This window comes from Lepeophtheirus salmonis, chromosome 4, assembly GCF_016086655.4.
Source record: "Lepeophtheirus salmonis chromosome 4, UVic_Lsal_1.4, whole genome shotgun sequence".
In the NCBI taxonomy this organism is placed as follows: Eukaryota; Metazoa; Arthropoda; class Copepoda; order Siphonostomatoida; family Caligidae; genus Lepeophtheirus; species Lepeophtheirus salmonis.
In genome coordinates, this window is record NC_052134.2 from 21151573 (window position 1) to 21167915 (window position 16343).

Here is a 16343-nt window from a genome sequence, read left to right on the forward strand (position 1 = left end):
TGTGGAGTTATCTTCGACTTTATTACAGCAAATATGTCTTATTAAAGCGAACATTTGTCTGTTCATTGACGCCTAATAACTCTGAGCAATGCCGGCTACTAGCACTAGTTTAGAGTATAAACTAAAAAAAATGGACAAATTTTATCCTTATATTGATCTTTGTTCAAGATTTTTTTTATGTCGACACACCTCATAATATTCAATACTCAAACAGATTTTGTTAAATGAGAGATCTTATTTGTAAAATTCTAAATATAATGAGACCCATAAATGAAACATATGATACTACGTCCTATTAATGTTGCAAACATGTTATTGTTTTTTTTCTCAAGTGCTCATATGAAAAATAGAACCGATTATCAATAAAAACATGCAGAGAGAGAGAGGGAGAACCGGTTTCGGTGTCATTTTCCCAAAATATATTATTGCCACATTTGCTCCTTCAATGTATCCATCATAGTGCATATGAAATTAGTTTATTTTTAACAGTTTGAGCAACTGTTTCCCCAGAGAGCTGATAAAATATTATTTTCAATAGGTGAGACATTCTATTTTTTTTAAGTACTTTCAAATTGTAGGACTTCCCCATATAGAGCGTTTTCCTCTGACATCAGCATTGTTGGGAATGACCACCATTTTGCAAAAAGCCCTAAACAACCGCATTTCATGAGAGAAATACTTTTCTTTGCATTAATATTACCATAGGGGCAAAAAATTTCCCTAGATTTTTTTTGGGGGGTGGGGGAAGTGGGGATTGGTTTTTGGAATTTAAATCCAAATTAAATTTCTCTAAAAAAATTTAAAAATTAAATTTTTTGGAAAAAAAAAATCAAAAATGCAAGGCTATTTATAAAAAATTAAATTTTTTGCAAAAAAATTTTCAAAATCCATAACCACTCTCAAAAAATTATTTTTTTTCAGAAATAAATTTCAAAAATCCACAGTTGTTGACGTAAAATTAAATTAGCCATTAGCCCCCCACTTTTGGTTTTTTTTTATAATTATCACAATAAAAAATTTCCCCTTTCCAAAAAAAAATAATAAATTCATAATTATGTGAGAAAAAAAATCAATAAAAAATTGTTATTCCTTCAAATTTATTCTTATTTAAAAAAAAACTTTAAATCTAACATTTAAGGAAAAGTTTTTAGTCTCTTTTAAAAAAATGTTTTGTCAATTTTTATATTTATAAATTAGACAAATTGTCAAAAACCCCAACAGCCCAGCCGGTGCATTCAGAATTACTTAAACCTTCACTGCCTATCAAAAATATACCTCTCTATTAACTTCGTTATATATCAAACCCTAATATCAAGGGCGTCCGCAGGATTAAATTGGGGGGGGGCGGAGTTACATCCCCTCCAGCCCCCAATTCCTACAGACGTTCCTGAATATGTATTAAAAAATTGTTATTACCTCATAATGTACTCCAATTTGCGTAATTTAGACAATAAAGGAACTATTATATTTGCAGGGATAGGATATTTTAATTTAATCAAGGTAATATCTACTAAAACACCTAAAAATGGCAAGATTTGTAATTTATTTTTTTATCAATTAGGTATGAAAAAAGTAGGATAATTACAGGAAAAAAAAATCTTATTCTTTCCATTCTAATGGTTATTTTTTATTTACAACATAGAAATAAGATTGTATAACGATGTAATAACATATTTTAATACATTTTAGGGTAATATACTTATGTAATACAACAAGGCAATTGAGAGATAAAAATTTATAGACAGTTAGGGTAGTTGTTGGATCAGTCTTAGGGCTAATCGCCTTATCGGTGTTTTCCCCGCCCCTTTCAGTCTTTTTTTAATCAGTCCAATCTTCTTTACCATTCAACGGTCCTAAGGACATCAGTCTTTTAGTCCTACGATCCTAGCTATCTTTTATTTTCTTCACTCATAGCCAGGAATGAAGAATATAATTAATGATAGCTAGAACGTATAATAATCGATCAAAGAATATATATAAAAATATTTATATACGTTCTTTGATAATAATACATTTTAGTCACAAATCTCCCACAGCTAGATATCTTGTCTTTTTGAAAGTGGCTATGAATTATGATGTAACTTCGGCTATTCAAATGACGTAGTTAGTACTAACTATGTAATTTTAGCTCTAGTAGTTTCTACTAAAGACCGATAGGGACCGGTCCTAGGACTGAGAAATTGTATTAGGGCTAGACTGATAGGACGGCAGTCTTTTTAGACAGATCTAACACTACAGTTGGTTCGGTATCCTTTTATTAGTTTGCCCCATTGTGATATTCAATAGTTTATTATTTGTGATAATATTAATGAAAAAAAGGCCAGAAATCATTCTCTAATTAGCCAATCACTGCAACTGCTATTTATCCCTTTAGTATGTACTCCCTGACTATTATTGTTAATTTATTTTTCCAGAATTTTTAAAAATAAATTACATATATATTACGTTTCATAATATGAAAATCTTACATAGTATTTTATTCGATTATATTATAATTGATATGCTATTAAAATCCCAGCTATACATTTGTATTTATATATGATAGCCAAAACTTCTTCTTGTAAATAATAAGATGGGCAATATATGATACGACGATGGATCAAGAAGAAATTGTATTCCTGTCCTTTTGAAAACGTAACATAAGTACTTCGTTTATTTATAAAAAATTATATATTTTGAAATAGCCAGGACCTATCAAAAGAGACTAGGGAATCAAGGCGGACAACAAAATACTTAAGGTATTTTTGTGGCCGTGGTGAATATATTTTTGTTTGTCTGCTTGCTGTGTAGCGCATAAGTGATTTTTTATTGTTATTCACTATTTATGTCAGTTTCTTTCTATAACAAATAACAAGAAAATAGATATACAAACATATGATAATATTATTAATTATTTCCTTAGAAAAAATATAAGAAGAAAAATGTTTTCGAGCCATTTATGGCTCGGTAGTTGACACACATGTGTTGTGAAAAGTCCAGGCACTTGTTACGGAGGTCTTGAGGGATTTAATAACCATTCAGTTCTTAGGTGGCTAGGTGTTCGTTCCTTACATTTCGCAATAATGGTCTGGCAGCAGCTCCTATCCCATTCAACATGTACTTATTTTAGACTATTAAAGTTTGTATTATGTACCCTGGTCTCAATAATCATTATTACAGCAGTAATTCCCAACCTTTTCATCACTGGAGCGATGATTCACTCCTTGCAATAATTTATTTAATATGAGAATTAATGTATTATACAAACGCAGAGTCCTCATAATGGAGACTCAATCATTAAAACATTCCCTTTTTCCATTTAAAAAAAAAGTACTTGCTACAATGATGGACCATAAAATATTATTCTTAGAATTATTTTCTTTTTAGGTTATTTCACTTGGATCCGCAACATGTCCATGAGAATTCCTCCTATCCGTGTGGCTATTATCGGACAATCCTCATTTGCAGTGGAAGTTTTCAAAGGAATTAAAAATAATGGGCATGAAATTGTTGGAGTTTTTACAGTACCAGATGATAAGAATGGTCGAGAGGATCCCGTAGCTATTCATGCATCATCTGAAGGTGTTCCTGTTTTTAAATTCAAAGCCTGGAGAAAAAAAGCTACAGGAGAAACGATTCCATCCGTTCTAAAGGGCTATACTTCCATTAAGGCAGACTTGAATGTGATGCCCTATTGCTCCCAATTTATTCCAATGAATATAATCCAATATCCAAAGTACCAATCCATTTGCTACCATCCCTCAATATTACCCAAGCATAGAGGTGCATCTGCTATAGGGTGGACTCTTATTGATGGAGATAAAAAAGCTGGATTCTCTATATTTTATCCTGATGATGGATTGGATACAGGGCCAATCTTATTGCAGAGATCCACTCCTGTCTATGATAATGATACAATTGATTCTCTGTACAATAATTTTATGTACCCTGAAGGTATCCGTGGTATGGTAGAAGCTGTTAATCTCATCGCTTCTGGATGTGCTCCTTGTATCCCACAGACGGAAGAAGGAGCCACATATGATCCACAATTAAATAAGCCTGAGACAACACGTATCCCTATTGATAGTTCTGCTAGGGAAATACACAACTTCATTCGAGGTTGTGATTCTGTTCCAGGTGCATGGACACTCATTGACGGTAAAGAAACAAAATTATTTGGATCACAACTATGGAGACGTAAAAAGAGACCGGATCCATTGGGAGTTGTTACTCTCTCAAATAATAAAGAAGGCATTGCTCATGAAGATGGACTCCTCATTTCTGGCTCTGATGGAAAGTGTGTGAATGTAAAAATGGCGTCTAGGGCAGGAAAGTTTATCAAGGCTAACCAGCTATTTGAAACTCGAGATGGAGACGTTGAGGAAGAAGTCTTTGTATTTACTCCCGATGAAGAGGCTTTTTTTCCTGAATTAAAGAGCATATGGACAAGTATTATAAAAAAAGATGTAACGGATGATACAGACTTTTTCGATGCTGGAGCTGGTTCTATGGATGTTGTTCGTCTTATAGAAGAAATCAAAGACACGATGGGTGTATCAATGACAAATGAAGATGTTTTTATGGCTACAACGTTTAAGGATTTTAAGAAAACCCTTGCCATTTCAAAGAGGGGAGGTGGTCAGACTAAGCCCCTTGTGTTTACTCCACACCAAATTAATATTAATAAAATGGAAGTTTCATTTCCTACCCAATTATTCATCAATGGAGAATTTGTGGATTCCATAGATAACACTGAACTTTCTCCCACCTATAATCCTCATGATGGCTCTGTAATTTGTCATTTTGTGAACGGATCAAAAAGAGACGTCGATAAAGCCGTAAAAGCAGCACATACAGCATTTTATGAGGGAGAATGGAGTAAAATGAGTGCCAGAGAAAGAGGCCAGCTTCTATTTAAACTAGCAGACTTGATGGAAGAACATAAGGAGGAATTAGCAACCATAGAATCCATTGACTCAGGAGCTGTTTATACTTTAGCTCTAAAAACACATATAGGAATGAGTATCGACACATGGAGATATTTTGCGGGTTGGACTGATAAAATTCAAGGATCTACGATCCCCACGTCAGCATCCAGGCCAAATTTTGTTACAACTTTTACAGTAAAAGAGCCAGTGGGTGTGTGTGGTCTTGTTACTCCTTGGAATTATCCTTTAATGATGCTAAGTTGGAAAATGGCGGCTTGTCTTGCAGCTGGAAACACTGTAGTGATTAAGCCGGCTTTTGTTTGTCCCCTCACTGCTTTGAAATTCGCAGAATTATCCCACAAAGCAGGTATTCCTCCAGGTGTAATAAATATCGTCACCGGAGACGGACGTATCACAGGACAGGCTTTGGCAGATCATCCATTAGTACGTAAATTGGGGTTCACTGGAAGCACTGCGATAGGGCATGTTATTATGAAGAGCGCGGCTGAGTCTAATCTAAAAAAGGTTTAATAAATTAAATATTATTAATGCACATATGAATTATTCATAATTGATTTCAGGTCTCACTGGAATTGGGAGGTAAAAGTCCTTTGATTATTTTTGCTGACTGTGATTTAGACAAAGCAGTAAAACAAGCTATGGGTGGAGTATTCTTTAACAAAGGAGAAAACTGTATCGCCGCAGGAAGGATATTTGTCGAAGCTTCCATTTATGATGCGTTCTTAGAAAAAGTTATTAAAGAAACTAAAAAAATAAAAATTGGGGATCCCCTAGATAGGTCAACGTCTCATGGGCCACAAAATCACGAGGCTCACATGAAAAAGCTGCTGGAATATTGTGAAAGAGGTATAAATGAGGGTGCAAGGCTATTATTAGGTGGGAAGAAATTTGAAGGAATCCCAAACGGACTTTACATGGAGCCAACAATCTTTGCAGATGTTGAGGATGATATGTATATTGCAGATGAAGAGTCCTTTGGTCCTATAATGATTGTATCAAAATTTGACCCTGGGAATATAGATGAGGTCATTTCTCGTGCAAATGACACTGAGTACGGCTTGGCTTCAGGAGTTTTTACTGAAGACATAAATAAAGCGCTCTATGTCTCTCGTTTAATAGAAGCAGGAACTTGTTTTATTAATACTTATAATAAAACAGACGTCGCAGCTCCGTTTGGGGGATTTAAAAGATCTGGATTTGGAAAGGATTTAGGACAAGAAGCACTCAATGAATACCTCAAAACAAAAACTGTTACAATTGAGCATGGTAAAGAAGGTTCTAAAGGATTTTAATAATTTTGTCTGTCATACCTATTTTATTTCTCTTAATATTTTTTTTATCTAAAAATTTAAACAATTTTTTTATTAATAAAATGAAAATGTACACTAAGGTGTAGTTCATCTATTTTTTATTTATTTATTAATATCTCCTATCACCACGACGGAGCCCCAAACCTATTCAAAACCTTACTTTGATCATTGAGACTCAACTGAACCTTTTTCCGCATATAAAAGATGGGACAATCTCGACTTGAGCAGAGAACCTCTTCATGCAATGAGCCCTGACATCTTTGGCATTGAGTCCATAACTGAGAAAATCGTGTTTCCAACTGCGAAAAGTTTTTCATTTCCTTGATGTAAAGTAGACCTTTTTTGGGTTCGCAATAACCACAAACTGAGTCATCATCTTTGGGTAAAGGAACTTTGCAACCTATGCAAGTAGATTTCTTTTTGGTGAAAGCTGCCAAGGCACCTATTTTAGAGGTGACGACGGTTTTAGTTCTTGTATGATCTCCTTTAAGAAGTACGGATTCAGCCTTTCCTTCACCTAATATAGGTTCAAATATGCGTAGTAACGGTTTGCTGATCATATTGGTCAAATAATACTCTGTGTCAATTGGGATATTGTTTTCGAGGACGTAGATTGGATCCTATATAATATTTATATGATTAATGTACAAGTTAAAATGAAAAATATATTAATATCACTAAGTAGCAGCATTTTTGACACTGGCCACGGTAACCTATACAGCCACAATGGGCCCACACTTCAATAAAGGCCCTGCAAATAATAGATTTATTAACTGGGTATTGGGGGAAAATTCTAACTGCATTTCCTTCTATAAAAAAATTGTCATTTAAAAAGAAAGAAAAATCTGAAAGGCCGCACATATTAGTTTCTACAAAAAAATTTGATTCGAAATTAAATTCATAATTTTAAAAAGGAACGTAAGAAAATACCCCGCATATTTATCTTTGTTCCAAGCCCTACTCAAGCTAAAACTGGCCCTCTCCTCAGAATTAATTATTATCACTTATCAGGTAGGGATTGATTTAATTAAACATTCAGATCATGACAATAGCAAATCCGGTCAGAGCTAAATTTGCTTAAAGGGACAAATATTTTACTCCACAAACTACTACTTCCCATAAAATCAACACGATACAAAAAAATCCTTATAATTTCCAGAGGCGTTTGCCTATTCTATTATAATGTTGGAAGCATATTCGTTCAATAAATAATATGTTTGACAATCCGCCCATTGAGGAAATAAATATGATTTGAACTATATAGCAAATTGTGCAGGTCTCCAATTTACTTAAGTAATCAAAAAATTGGATTCTTTGCTTCACTTAAGAAAAGTGAAACATTTTTACTAAAACTGAGGAATTCCTCTTATACAGGTTTAACTGTACTTAATTTCGGAGCTTTTATAACGCAACCTTACAATAGTTATTTATTAAATATTCAATGAGAAAATTACGAAGTAAGCATAAGAAAATCAATCAAAGTAGATCTTTTTTTGAATGTAATATATGGTGAATTCTTTAATTTTAGCTATGGTATGAAGTAGTTATTGAAAAAAAAAAAAAATGAAAGAGATATTAGCTTCCAAATAAGATAAAATTCATTTAACTCGATTTTTTTAATAGTTAAAGACATTCTGTAGGAACTGTAATCAAGATAACTTAATAAATAATTTACATTTCAAATCCTGCAATTTTTTATCAATTGTTATTGACTTTGATGTTTATTTATAATATGGTTCTTTCAAGCCGAAATATGGCTCTGAATAGTAATTATACAATACAACATGATTTTTTTAAAGCTCTAAAGTGTAGAAGGACCCCTGTTTTGATTTCCAAAAAAAGGCATTTGTCGTTTCTTAATATTCTGACAAAAACCAAAATCTAAGTACTTATATCTAAAATACATTTTAATTCTTGTTTATTTTAGATCTTTTTATTTATAGCTCAATGAATTTTTGATTTTTCTATTTCCTTATTTATGAGTAGATCTTGATTTTAACTCATTAATGTCATGTAGTAAGAGTTCTTGCCACACATTAAACTACTTTTTTGTCATTTAAATGAAAAATACTTGGGTAAAACAATGTTTTTATTTGTTTATGAATATTCTTTTGAGGGTTTATACACATTTAAATCGTCGTGCAATGCTTTGTATACCCTTCAGAAAAACGTTTTATTGAAAGAGAGAAACAATGGGAAAAACTTTTAAATTAAAATTATAAGTTATGTCCATTTTTTAAATATTTCTTGCTGAAAAAAGTTTTCCTTATACTAATTAGTCATATTGTGTTGTGATTCGATAAAAATGTTATTTTTAGTTCGGTTCTATGATTAATGCGGAGTTACAAGAAATATAGAACATATTTATAATACTGTTGTAAAAAGTCGAACTACCAGGGAAATCCCGGTATTCATGTGTTAAGTTGAATGAAAATTGACTGGACCCACAAAAATAATAATAATAATAAGTCCCCATACGCTTCATGTAAAAAGCAAACATATCCAGGGATAAGTGGACAGTTGATAATTCAACTTTAAAGGCAAAACTATATTTTAATGGTCCTTTTTGTGTTCCAAGACATAAATAACAATGATGAATATGGCTTCCAGAGACCAGGGCCAAAAATGTTGTTACCTAGTGTAATTATAATGTGAGCTATATCCATACCTCTGCTTTCATGTAGGCTGGAGTTCCTTTGGATGCAGCAATGATAACATAAGGGACACGATCCCCAAGTTTCGGTGCACTTCCAGCATCTCGTTTCCTCATTTTATTTGCTAGCTCTACATGAGCCTGTTTAGCAGTATAGTCTTTATCTGTTTTTGTCAATTCTTTGGTGATGACGAGGTTAGAAATATCTACTCTATTACAAAGTAAGTCTGCGATTTTTGTCTTGGCATATGCAACAGCACCATCTGGGTCACGATCAATGAGCAATTTCTCTAGACATTCGTTCATTAATTTAGCAACTAATGTACAATTGTCCCGTCGCACTGTTTCAATTCCTTTACAATCCATTTTGTCATATTTATCCGGATTGGTGAAGTAAAGACCTAGAAAAAGATTTTTGAAGTGCATAAAAATTTCAAATAGTAACTAACACATGTCAACAAATTACACATTTGTTTAAAAATATTTTGAATTCCATATTCAATTCTGTTTGTACTTGATGCTGATAATTCTCGATATGGCTGCTGAACCATACCGTTCATAACCACAAATAGTCTTTTGCAAATGAAACCTTCCTTATTTATGCTTAAAAATGAATATCATTAGCGTGGAAACAATTGAATACATTTAAATTATGAGCACATACTCAAAACCAACATAACATTTTCCAAAGAAGGTATTCATTTTTATTTAAATTATTGATTTTTTTCATATATTCAAATGTTGGCTCAAAGGATAGATACTCAAAAAATTCAAATTAAAAATTATCAAGCACTATATTTCCAGATACGAAAAAAAAAAAAAATTTTAGATTCGCTATCTAGTACTTCTAGAATCGAATATGAAATTGAATAGACTGTTTCTCTGTTGCCCTGCAATATTTCTATTAACTATAATTAATTACCAGCATATCTTTTTTTGTTGATGAGTAAATATGGGAAATATACTTTTTCAAATTCCAATTTGATAGGCTTAATAAAAGATTCTGAGACTTTCTTAGCAGCTTCTTCTCCTAGTTTCATAGCTTCAGCCACTGTAGATACGCCAAATTTAACCATCACTGAATCTGTGTCTCCGTATATTACAACTGCGTCAAACTCATAGCCATTTTCTTTAGTGTAACTAAAAATACGATATTAATTTATATTAGTTAATTTATAATAATACTCAGTAGTTACTAGTGTTGGATTCGCGTAATCATCGAACTCGAATCATCATCAAAATTTGAAATATTCGAGAAATAATCCATTAAATTACTTGAAAGATAGTAAAAAAGTACAAAAGCTACTTTTAACTAAAAGGAGAGTTGATGCATTACAAAGTAGAAACCACATTACATGTTATGTGGAAATCCTCAAAAACTCTTACTCGATCGACACAGAATACATTTGAATCTAACACTAGTAATTAGTTAATAATAATGCACAGTCAATTAGAGTAGTGATTCCCAAACTTTTCATCACTGCGGAACCCTATAGCATTTCTTAAATCTAGCGATATATAAAATACGCTGAAACAAATTTCCTATTTATCTAATATCTGACTGAGCCCTGGTTAGGAACCACTGAATAATTGTATAAACAAAAATTACGTTTTTTCAACTTCATTTCGCGTTTGTTCTATCATGAGCCGCCCAAAAGAAGTTACGCTCTGGGATATTTCTAGACAAGGCAACTTTCCAACTTGTGCACCAGTGAAGCCATAAACAGAATTGGCACTTATTTTAAGAGCTAATTGTCGGCCATCCAGTACCTGTCTTTTAAAAGGGTCAGTTTCTTTTTTTAGATCGGTTTTTGCCTTCTTTCGAGCAGTCAGAAGAGAGTTTAAAATTTCTGGAAGAAGACCCTTTCTTTTACTTGATTTAACAAATAGATTTCCAGAGGGTGTCCTTATATATTCATCTCCGTTTAAATTGAATTTATCAATACTTCCAGGCTATAAAAATATACAAATGAAATAAAGTTACCTTAGTTTATCATAGCAGGGACGGGCGCAAGTAGAGGGATCATATTTAGTACTTAACAATGCCGTCATCACAATTGTGTTATTGTGGAGAGGGAGTCTGATTGGAGTGAATATGGATGACTTAACATTAATAGGGCCAATTAATATTACTACTGAAAAAAAAGGGACCCCTCAAGGGATAACGCCTCTCCTTATACTGAAGTATTCATGAAACATAAGTACTGTTTTAAAACCAAAATATTTTTTATTTGTTGGATTAGTGTTGTGTGGAGAGAAATTTTTTTTCCAAAAAATTCACTTTTTTGTGGATAGCTATAGATTTTTGAAATTTGTTTCCAAAAAATTTAATTTTTGTGAATAACTATGGTTGGTTTTTTTTAGTGTACTTTGCCTCATCCCTGATAAATAGTAGACAAGTAATGCAGTTAGTACCTGAAGTAATGTCGTATAACAGAGATTGTGGGCCATCATTATAGACGGATACAGTGACGAAAAATCCAAAGTAGCAATAGGTTTATCATAATATCCTCTTTTTGGTTCAATAACAGTTGCACCTTCGAAGAAATCGTCACTCTGCTGAGATTGATATGTCGGAATAAGAAGATCTTTCACCATGGCTTGGCGAATGAGTTGTGACACAACTTTAATTTGCTGCCCACGAGTTTGAAGATAGGAAAAAGGAACTCCGGTTACGCGAGCCATTTCCATATAATTAATAACACACATTAGCTTCTGTAAAAGCTGAAGGGGTAGAAGGGCATCTTTGAGACAATAGACTGCAAGTCTACGGCGAGTAGATGAAGTTCCCTTTTGCAAATCCGTTATCACAGAATGATGAACATCTTCCTTTTGCTCTTGAAGAAAATGGTAAGAGACTGCATTAAGTGTATAGCTTCTTAATTTGTAATCTCGAATCAAAATGAGAAAAAGGTCAAATTGAACTCGACCTTCGATGTTAATAGACTTATTTTCTCTTTTTCCCATTTGCTTGCTTTGAAGCATCGTTTTCTTAATAGTGGATTTTGAATTAATGACTCGTCCAAGCAAATTAAAATGGCGAGCATTTAAATGCTTGGCCCGATCAAGCAAATAAGGGAAATCGAAATTGTTAATGTTATACCCCGTAATTATATCCGGATCCGCTTCTCTCATAAATTGGGCCCATGCCTCTAGTAGCTGGGATTCTTTTTGGAAACAAATGACATCAGATCCTACAATTTCATCACAAGTGTCAAGAGCTAAAATGTTTCGTATAAAAGGTTCCTTCTCTCCTTGTATGATGACCATATTTGCAATCTGAATGACAGGATCAACAATTGCTTCGGGAAATATACCTTTTCGTCCGGCACATTCGATATCGAAGCTAAGTATTCTAAATGGAGCAACTCTTGCCCAATTGCCTTCGGGTTCATGACTGATAAACTTATCCCAAGCAATGTCCACCTCTATTTGACAACGTGAAAGTTTGGAGCTTTTGTCGCGCAGGCGATAAGTGTTTTTAGGAAGTTCAATCCAATTGCAGCCCACTACATTCGTATCTGCCATGAAACGAATTTCGAAATCTATATTAGCTTCAAAAACCCTATAACTTGTAGAATTGATTCCAGGACAATTCACTTCTCCTCTTTCCAACAATCGCTTTGAGGGGGCGATTAACTGAGGTAAAGCTAATGTTATCTTAATGAAAGGGATCATTTTATTGTCCTGAAAGCCATAAATAGTTGACTTTTGAACGAGTTCAACATTGAGGACTGCGTTATTAATATTTCGGCTGTTGGACTTCATATCACTGATCACTGCAGCATTTAGAGAAGTGCGAAAGTTTGGCAAATGATTTCTAGTAAAATCAGAAGGGGCAGTCACATAAAAATAGGGATGAAATCCATGAATATGACAACAGATAGAATTTCCTTCGTCATTCACACCATACATTCGCATTATAGGCACTGGTCCATCCGACGCCCCAGGCATACCTTCACAATGAAAACCCACATAGTAGTCGATATCAATTTGTTGAAAAATCAATTTTTTTTCTTTGGGATTAAATGGTAATGGCTCAGGGCGTCTCCAATTTCGTTTCCCAGATAACTTTGAGCTTATATCCTTGTCATATTTATCCTCTGTAGGGTTGTCAAGATCCAAATTTATTTCATCTTCCAACTCAAGCATTGCTTCTTCCATCATTTGTTCATCAAAGGTATCATTGGGGAAGTCATCCTCCTCATCAAGAACAGTTTTTGTCTTTTTGGTTGGAGGCCCACCTCTGTTCTTGGAACCACGACCTGACATAATCTAAAAATAGAGAGAAAAAAACAATAATTGATTTTCGTTTTGTGAATTATTCTAGAAGCTTTAAGAATGTCTAAAAAAGTATTTTTTATAAGGTCATGCTTTGCTTTAAGTAATCATGTTTGATTATATCGACTTATGATGGAGGATTATACAAAATAATATATAACGATAATCTCTCCAAAAAAAAAAAATATCTTGTTTCTAAAAAAAGAAACTCTTTTCATGTCGTTTACATTGACTCTGAGTACTTGATATTTTACTGTGTGCAAATAATAATGGGAATTTGTTACAGTAAGTAATCAACATTATACTTTACTAACGAATAAATTGACATTATTACAAAAAAAAGGTCAACATACTATTGCAGAAGATGTAATCAAAAAAGAAGAAAAGAGAGTATTTGAGTCAGGTAGGGGGACAAAAGAGACTAAATCAATCAAAAGTGGATCTTCGATTTCATTATCATCATCGTCAGACTATAAGACTTCTCCTGTGATAAATGAAAGGTGATCGGCCGATCAACTCCCATAATTAATACGAATGACCATATTTAATAAATATCCACCTTTTCAGAGAATTGACGCCAAGAAAGGGTATATTGAAACCCCGATCCCCAAGTGTCACTTCTGTCTCAATCATGGATGGGCTCGTTCACAATTTGGGTGCAAATAAGGCTCTGAGTTTGTTCAACCCAAGAAGAAAATTGTCAGGTCGGAAGAAACGGCTACGGCAAGTACAAAATTACTGGGAGGACCTTGAAGTATCCCCAACCCCTTCACAAGCAAGAATACAATTTCACGTAAGTAGGACCAAGATCAAAATGTCGTGTTCAAGTTAATACCTTGACAATAAGATGAAAAATATAAAATGCAATAATTGAGTATTCCATGGATGGCCAATATTTTGTTAGTGTAATATTTCACTTTTAGTATGAAAATTACTAATTGATAAGACGTATTCTATGGCACATTATTGAGTTCAAATGCCCACAATGATATTACTAGTAAGTACATAATAAAAGCGTAATTTTAATAGACCAAAATGAAATGATAACAGTAATAAATATTTGGTTAGGAAAATGACGGATGATGTAATTAAATAAACCGTTATCCAGCGTTGCAAATAACGGACGGACATCGATCAGCGAAAATGCACTTGTGATCAGTCATATACTTTAAACCTTGATCATCATGACCGGTCATATATATATATTTTTCTTAATACATATTCAATATAAAAAACTGGTACATTTTTCACCGGCAGGATTTTGATATAATCGATGTATAAAATTTAATTATTCACAGCAATGGTTATTATGTACACAAATTGTAAGTTGTACAGTCTGTTTATACAAATTATAATATATATTATATATGCGATTAAGTACAAGCAGATAGTACAACTTATAATTTTTACATTTCATTATATATTGGTAAATTAAAATTAGTTCTTTATTTTGTATTTATGAATAATGTAACTGTGGGTATTTGAACTTTCTAATGTGTCATAGAACAATTATAATTATCCATTAGTAATTTTCATTTTTTAAGATGTCGAAAATTACAACAATTTAGTAATGGGTCGGTCATCTATGGAATATTAAATTATCTGTATAACATGATGAACTCACAATTCTTTATTTAAAAGCATTCATTCATTTGTGGGGTGTGGGAACGTCAATATAAAAACTTTTTTTTTTAAATCAAGAAAGGAAGAAAATCCCATTATATTTTTTACTTCATATATACATATATAAAACCCAATATTTCATAGAAATACTATTAAGAGTCAATATTGTTTTCAAATTTGTGGAATGACTTAAAATACCCAATAATGTTAACTATAGTTCATTTGATTTAAGGTAATCATGTTGTCTCGGATTGAGGCCCTTTCAACCATAAAATCTATCAATGTATTTTCATTACTTTAAATGCAATTTACAGCAGTCCCAAGGGATAAATAAGAATAATTACTTGTTAGAAATGGATGATAATTATTCGTAGGAGAATTGATAACAAATGTAATCCAGGCTCAATTTTGAGAAAAATAATTAATATTTGCTTTTATAATGACGGGCCACGTATATAAAGAAAAAAAATGGACTCATTATCCCATGATATTTTGTAATTTAGATTAATGAACACGAAAGGAGGAGAAGTTTAGAGTCCTCGAATATCTACAATTCTATAAGATCCCAACTACCAAGTCTAGAACTACGGCGATGGCAAAGAACAATCAAAATCCTTGGATTTACGCACTCCTTTCTAAAACAGCATCAAAAAAATAATGAAACTAAAAGGATGTCCTCGTCGGATCCGGAACTCCATACGATTTACTCATTAATGATAGACAGTTAAAAGTAAACTCTCAATGACAATTAATAATAAATAAAAATAATGAATACATGTAATTAGTAACATAATCAGATTAAAAATCTTTATATGCGTAATATTTAAAAATTGAACTCACATATAAATTCTCAATTAATAATTATTAGAATAATTATGATCAGTCTCACTTCCCGGGTTTTTCTTTCTATAAATTTCTTATTATAGAAGTTCCTAAGCTGCGAGCAGACAAAATCAAATATATTGACGTCAATAGCGTACGTGAGTATAAAATAATAAAGGAGGTTTTGTTGATATAATATATGAAATTCAATTTACCTAGCAACTTAATCATAATATTATTAACACCTAGGTGGTACTTATATATTTTGAATTGTGCTCACTTACACAACCTCTTCTTAAAATAAATATAGCTATCTAATCAATAATAATATAATGCATTGCTATCTAACTAAATAGCTCTTTATCTAGGATTATACATAAATTACAAGATATATGGATGAGGGGAAATTTTAAAAGTCAACGAAACCTCAGAAGCTTACCTTTTTCTATTAATAATAGCTAAAGGACTCAAGGGTCCTTGAATCTTTTAATAATAACGAAGGGCAAAATATATTATGTAAACTCTTTAGTAGTCCTTCATAAATACGTTGAATAATGAAGTAAATAAATAGTTGTGCTTGAATTTTTAAACAGTGAGTGAGCTACAAGTCCTACATTGGAATATTTTGGATTTAAAAAATTAATGTAAATATTTTTAAACAATATAAATATGCCTGAGTATAAGTATCCGTATAAGTCTTCTAAATTCACTTAATACTAAATTTTA

At 32.5% G+C, this 16343-nt stretch overlaps 3 protein-coding genes across 7 annotated transcripts; 2 read left to right on the forward strand and 1 right to left on the reverse strand.

Moving 5' to 3' along the window:
- The first annotated feature begins 281 nt into the window (after window positions 1-281).
- Window positions 282-6317, forward strand: LOC121115688 (cytosolic 10-formyltetrahydrofolate dehydrogenase). Of its 5 annotated transcripts, none has more exons than XM_040709801.2 (3): window positions 282-538; window positions 3367-5432; window positions 5489-6317. In XM_040709801.2, exons 2-3 carry the CDS (start codon window positions 3390-3392, stop codon window positions 6218-6220), a joined length of 2775 nt encoding a protein of 924 aa, XP_040565735.1. In that variant the 5' UTR covers window positions 282-538; window positions 3367-3389; the 3' UTR covers window positions 6221-6317. The 5 variants fall into 5 exon arrangements, with proteins under 5 accessions (XP_040565735.1, XP_071743806.1, XP_071743807.1 ...); XM_071887705.1 differs by having other exon boundaries at window positions 425-538; window positions 3350-5432; XM_071887706.1 differs by lacking the exon at window positions 282-538 and adding an exon at window positions 2210-3309.
- PolD1 (DNA polymerase delta) lies at window positions 6224-15792 on the reverse strand. The gene is made up of 6 exons (XM_040709798.2): window positions 15636-15792; window positions 11307-13166; window positions 10501-10844; window positions 9814-10031; window positions 8907-9292; window positions 6224-6858 (listed from the first exon to the last, which is right to left on the reverse strand). The coding sequence occupies exons 2-6, from the start codon at window positions 13161-13163 to the stop codon at window positions 6361-6363; spliced, it is 3303 nt and encodes a 1100-aa protein (XP_040565732.1). The 5' UTR covers window positions 13164-13166; window positions 15636-15792; the 3' UTR covers window positions 6224-6360.
- LOC121115689 (uncharacterized) lies at window positions 13282-15629 on the forward strand. Its single transcript, XM_040709802.2, has 4 exons — window positions 13282-13457; window positions 13516-13672; window positions 13740-13965; window positions 15299-15629. Exons 1-4 carry the CDS (start codon window positions 13442-13444, stop codon window positions 15521-15523), a joined length of 624 nt encoding a protein of 207 aa, XP_040565736.1. The 5' UTR covers window positions 13282-13441; the 3' UTR covers window positions 15524-15629.
- Window positions 15793-16343: the final 551 nt, after the last annotated feature.

Coding starts and splice junctions, on each gene's coding strand:
- LOC121115689 (XM_040709802.2), top strand. Junction 13,673..13,739: donor TCTCCTGTGATAAATGAAAG/GTGATCGGCCGA, acceptor CCACCTTTTCAG/AGAATTGACGCCAAGAAAGG. Junction 13,966..15,298: donor AAGCAAGAATACAATTTCAC/GTAAGTAGGACC, acceptor TTTGTAATTTAG/ATTAATGAACACGAAAGGAG.
- PolD1 (XM_040709798.2), bottom strand. CDS start 13,163: ATGTCAGGTCGTGGTTCCAAGAACAGAGGTGGGCCTCCAACCAAAAAG. Junction 9,293..9,813: donor CAACAAAAAAAGATATGCTG/GTAATTAATTAT, acceptor ATCTTTTTCTAG/GTCTTTACTTCACCAATCCG. Junction 6,859..8,906: donor CAGCCTACATGAAAGCAGAG/GTATGGATATAG, acceptor AATATTATATAG/GATCCAATCTACGTCCTCGA.
- LOC121115688 (XM_040709800.2), top strand. CDS start 3,063: ATGGTCTGGCAGCAGCTCCTATCCCATTCAACAT. Junction 3,097..3,366: donor GCTCCTATCCCATTCAACAT/GTACTTATTTTA, acceptor TTTTCTTTTTAG/GTTATTTCACTTGGATCCGC. Junction 5,433..5,488: donor CTGAGTCTAATCTAAAAAAG/GTTTAATAAATT, acceptor AATTGATTTCAG/GTCTCACTGGAATTGGGAGG.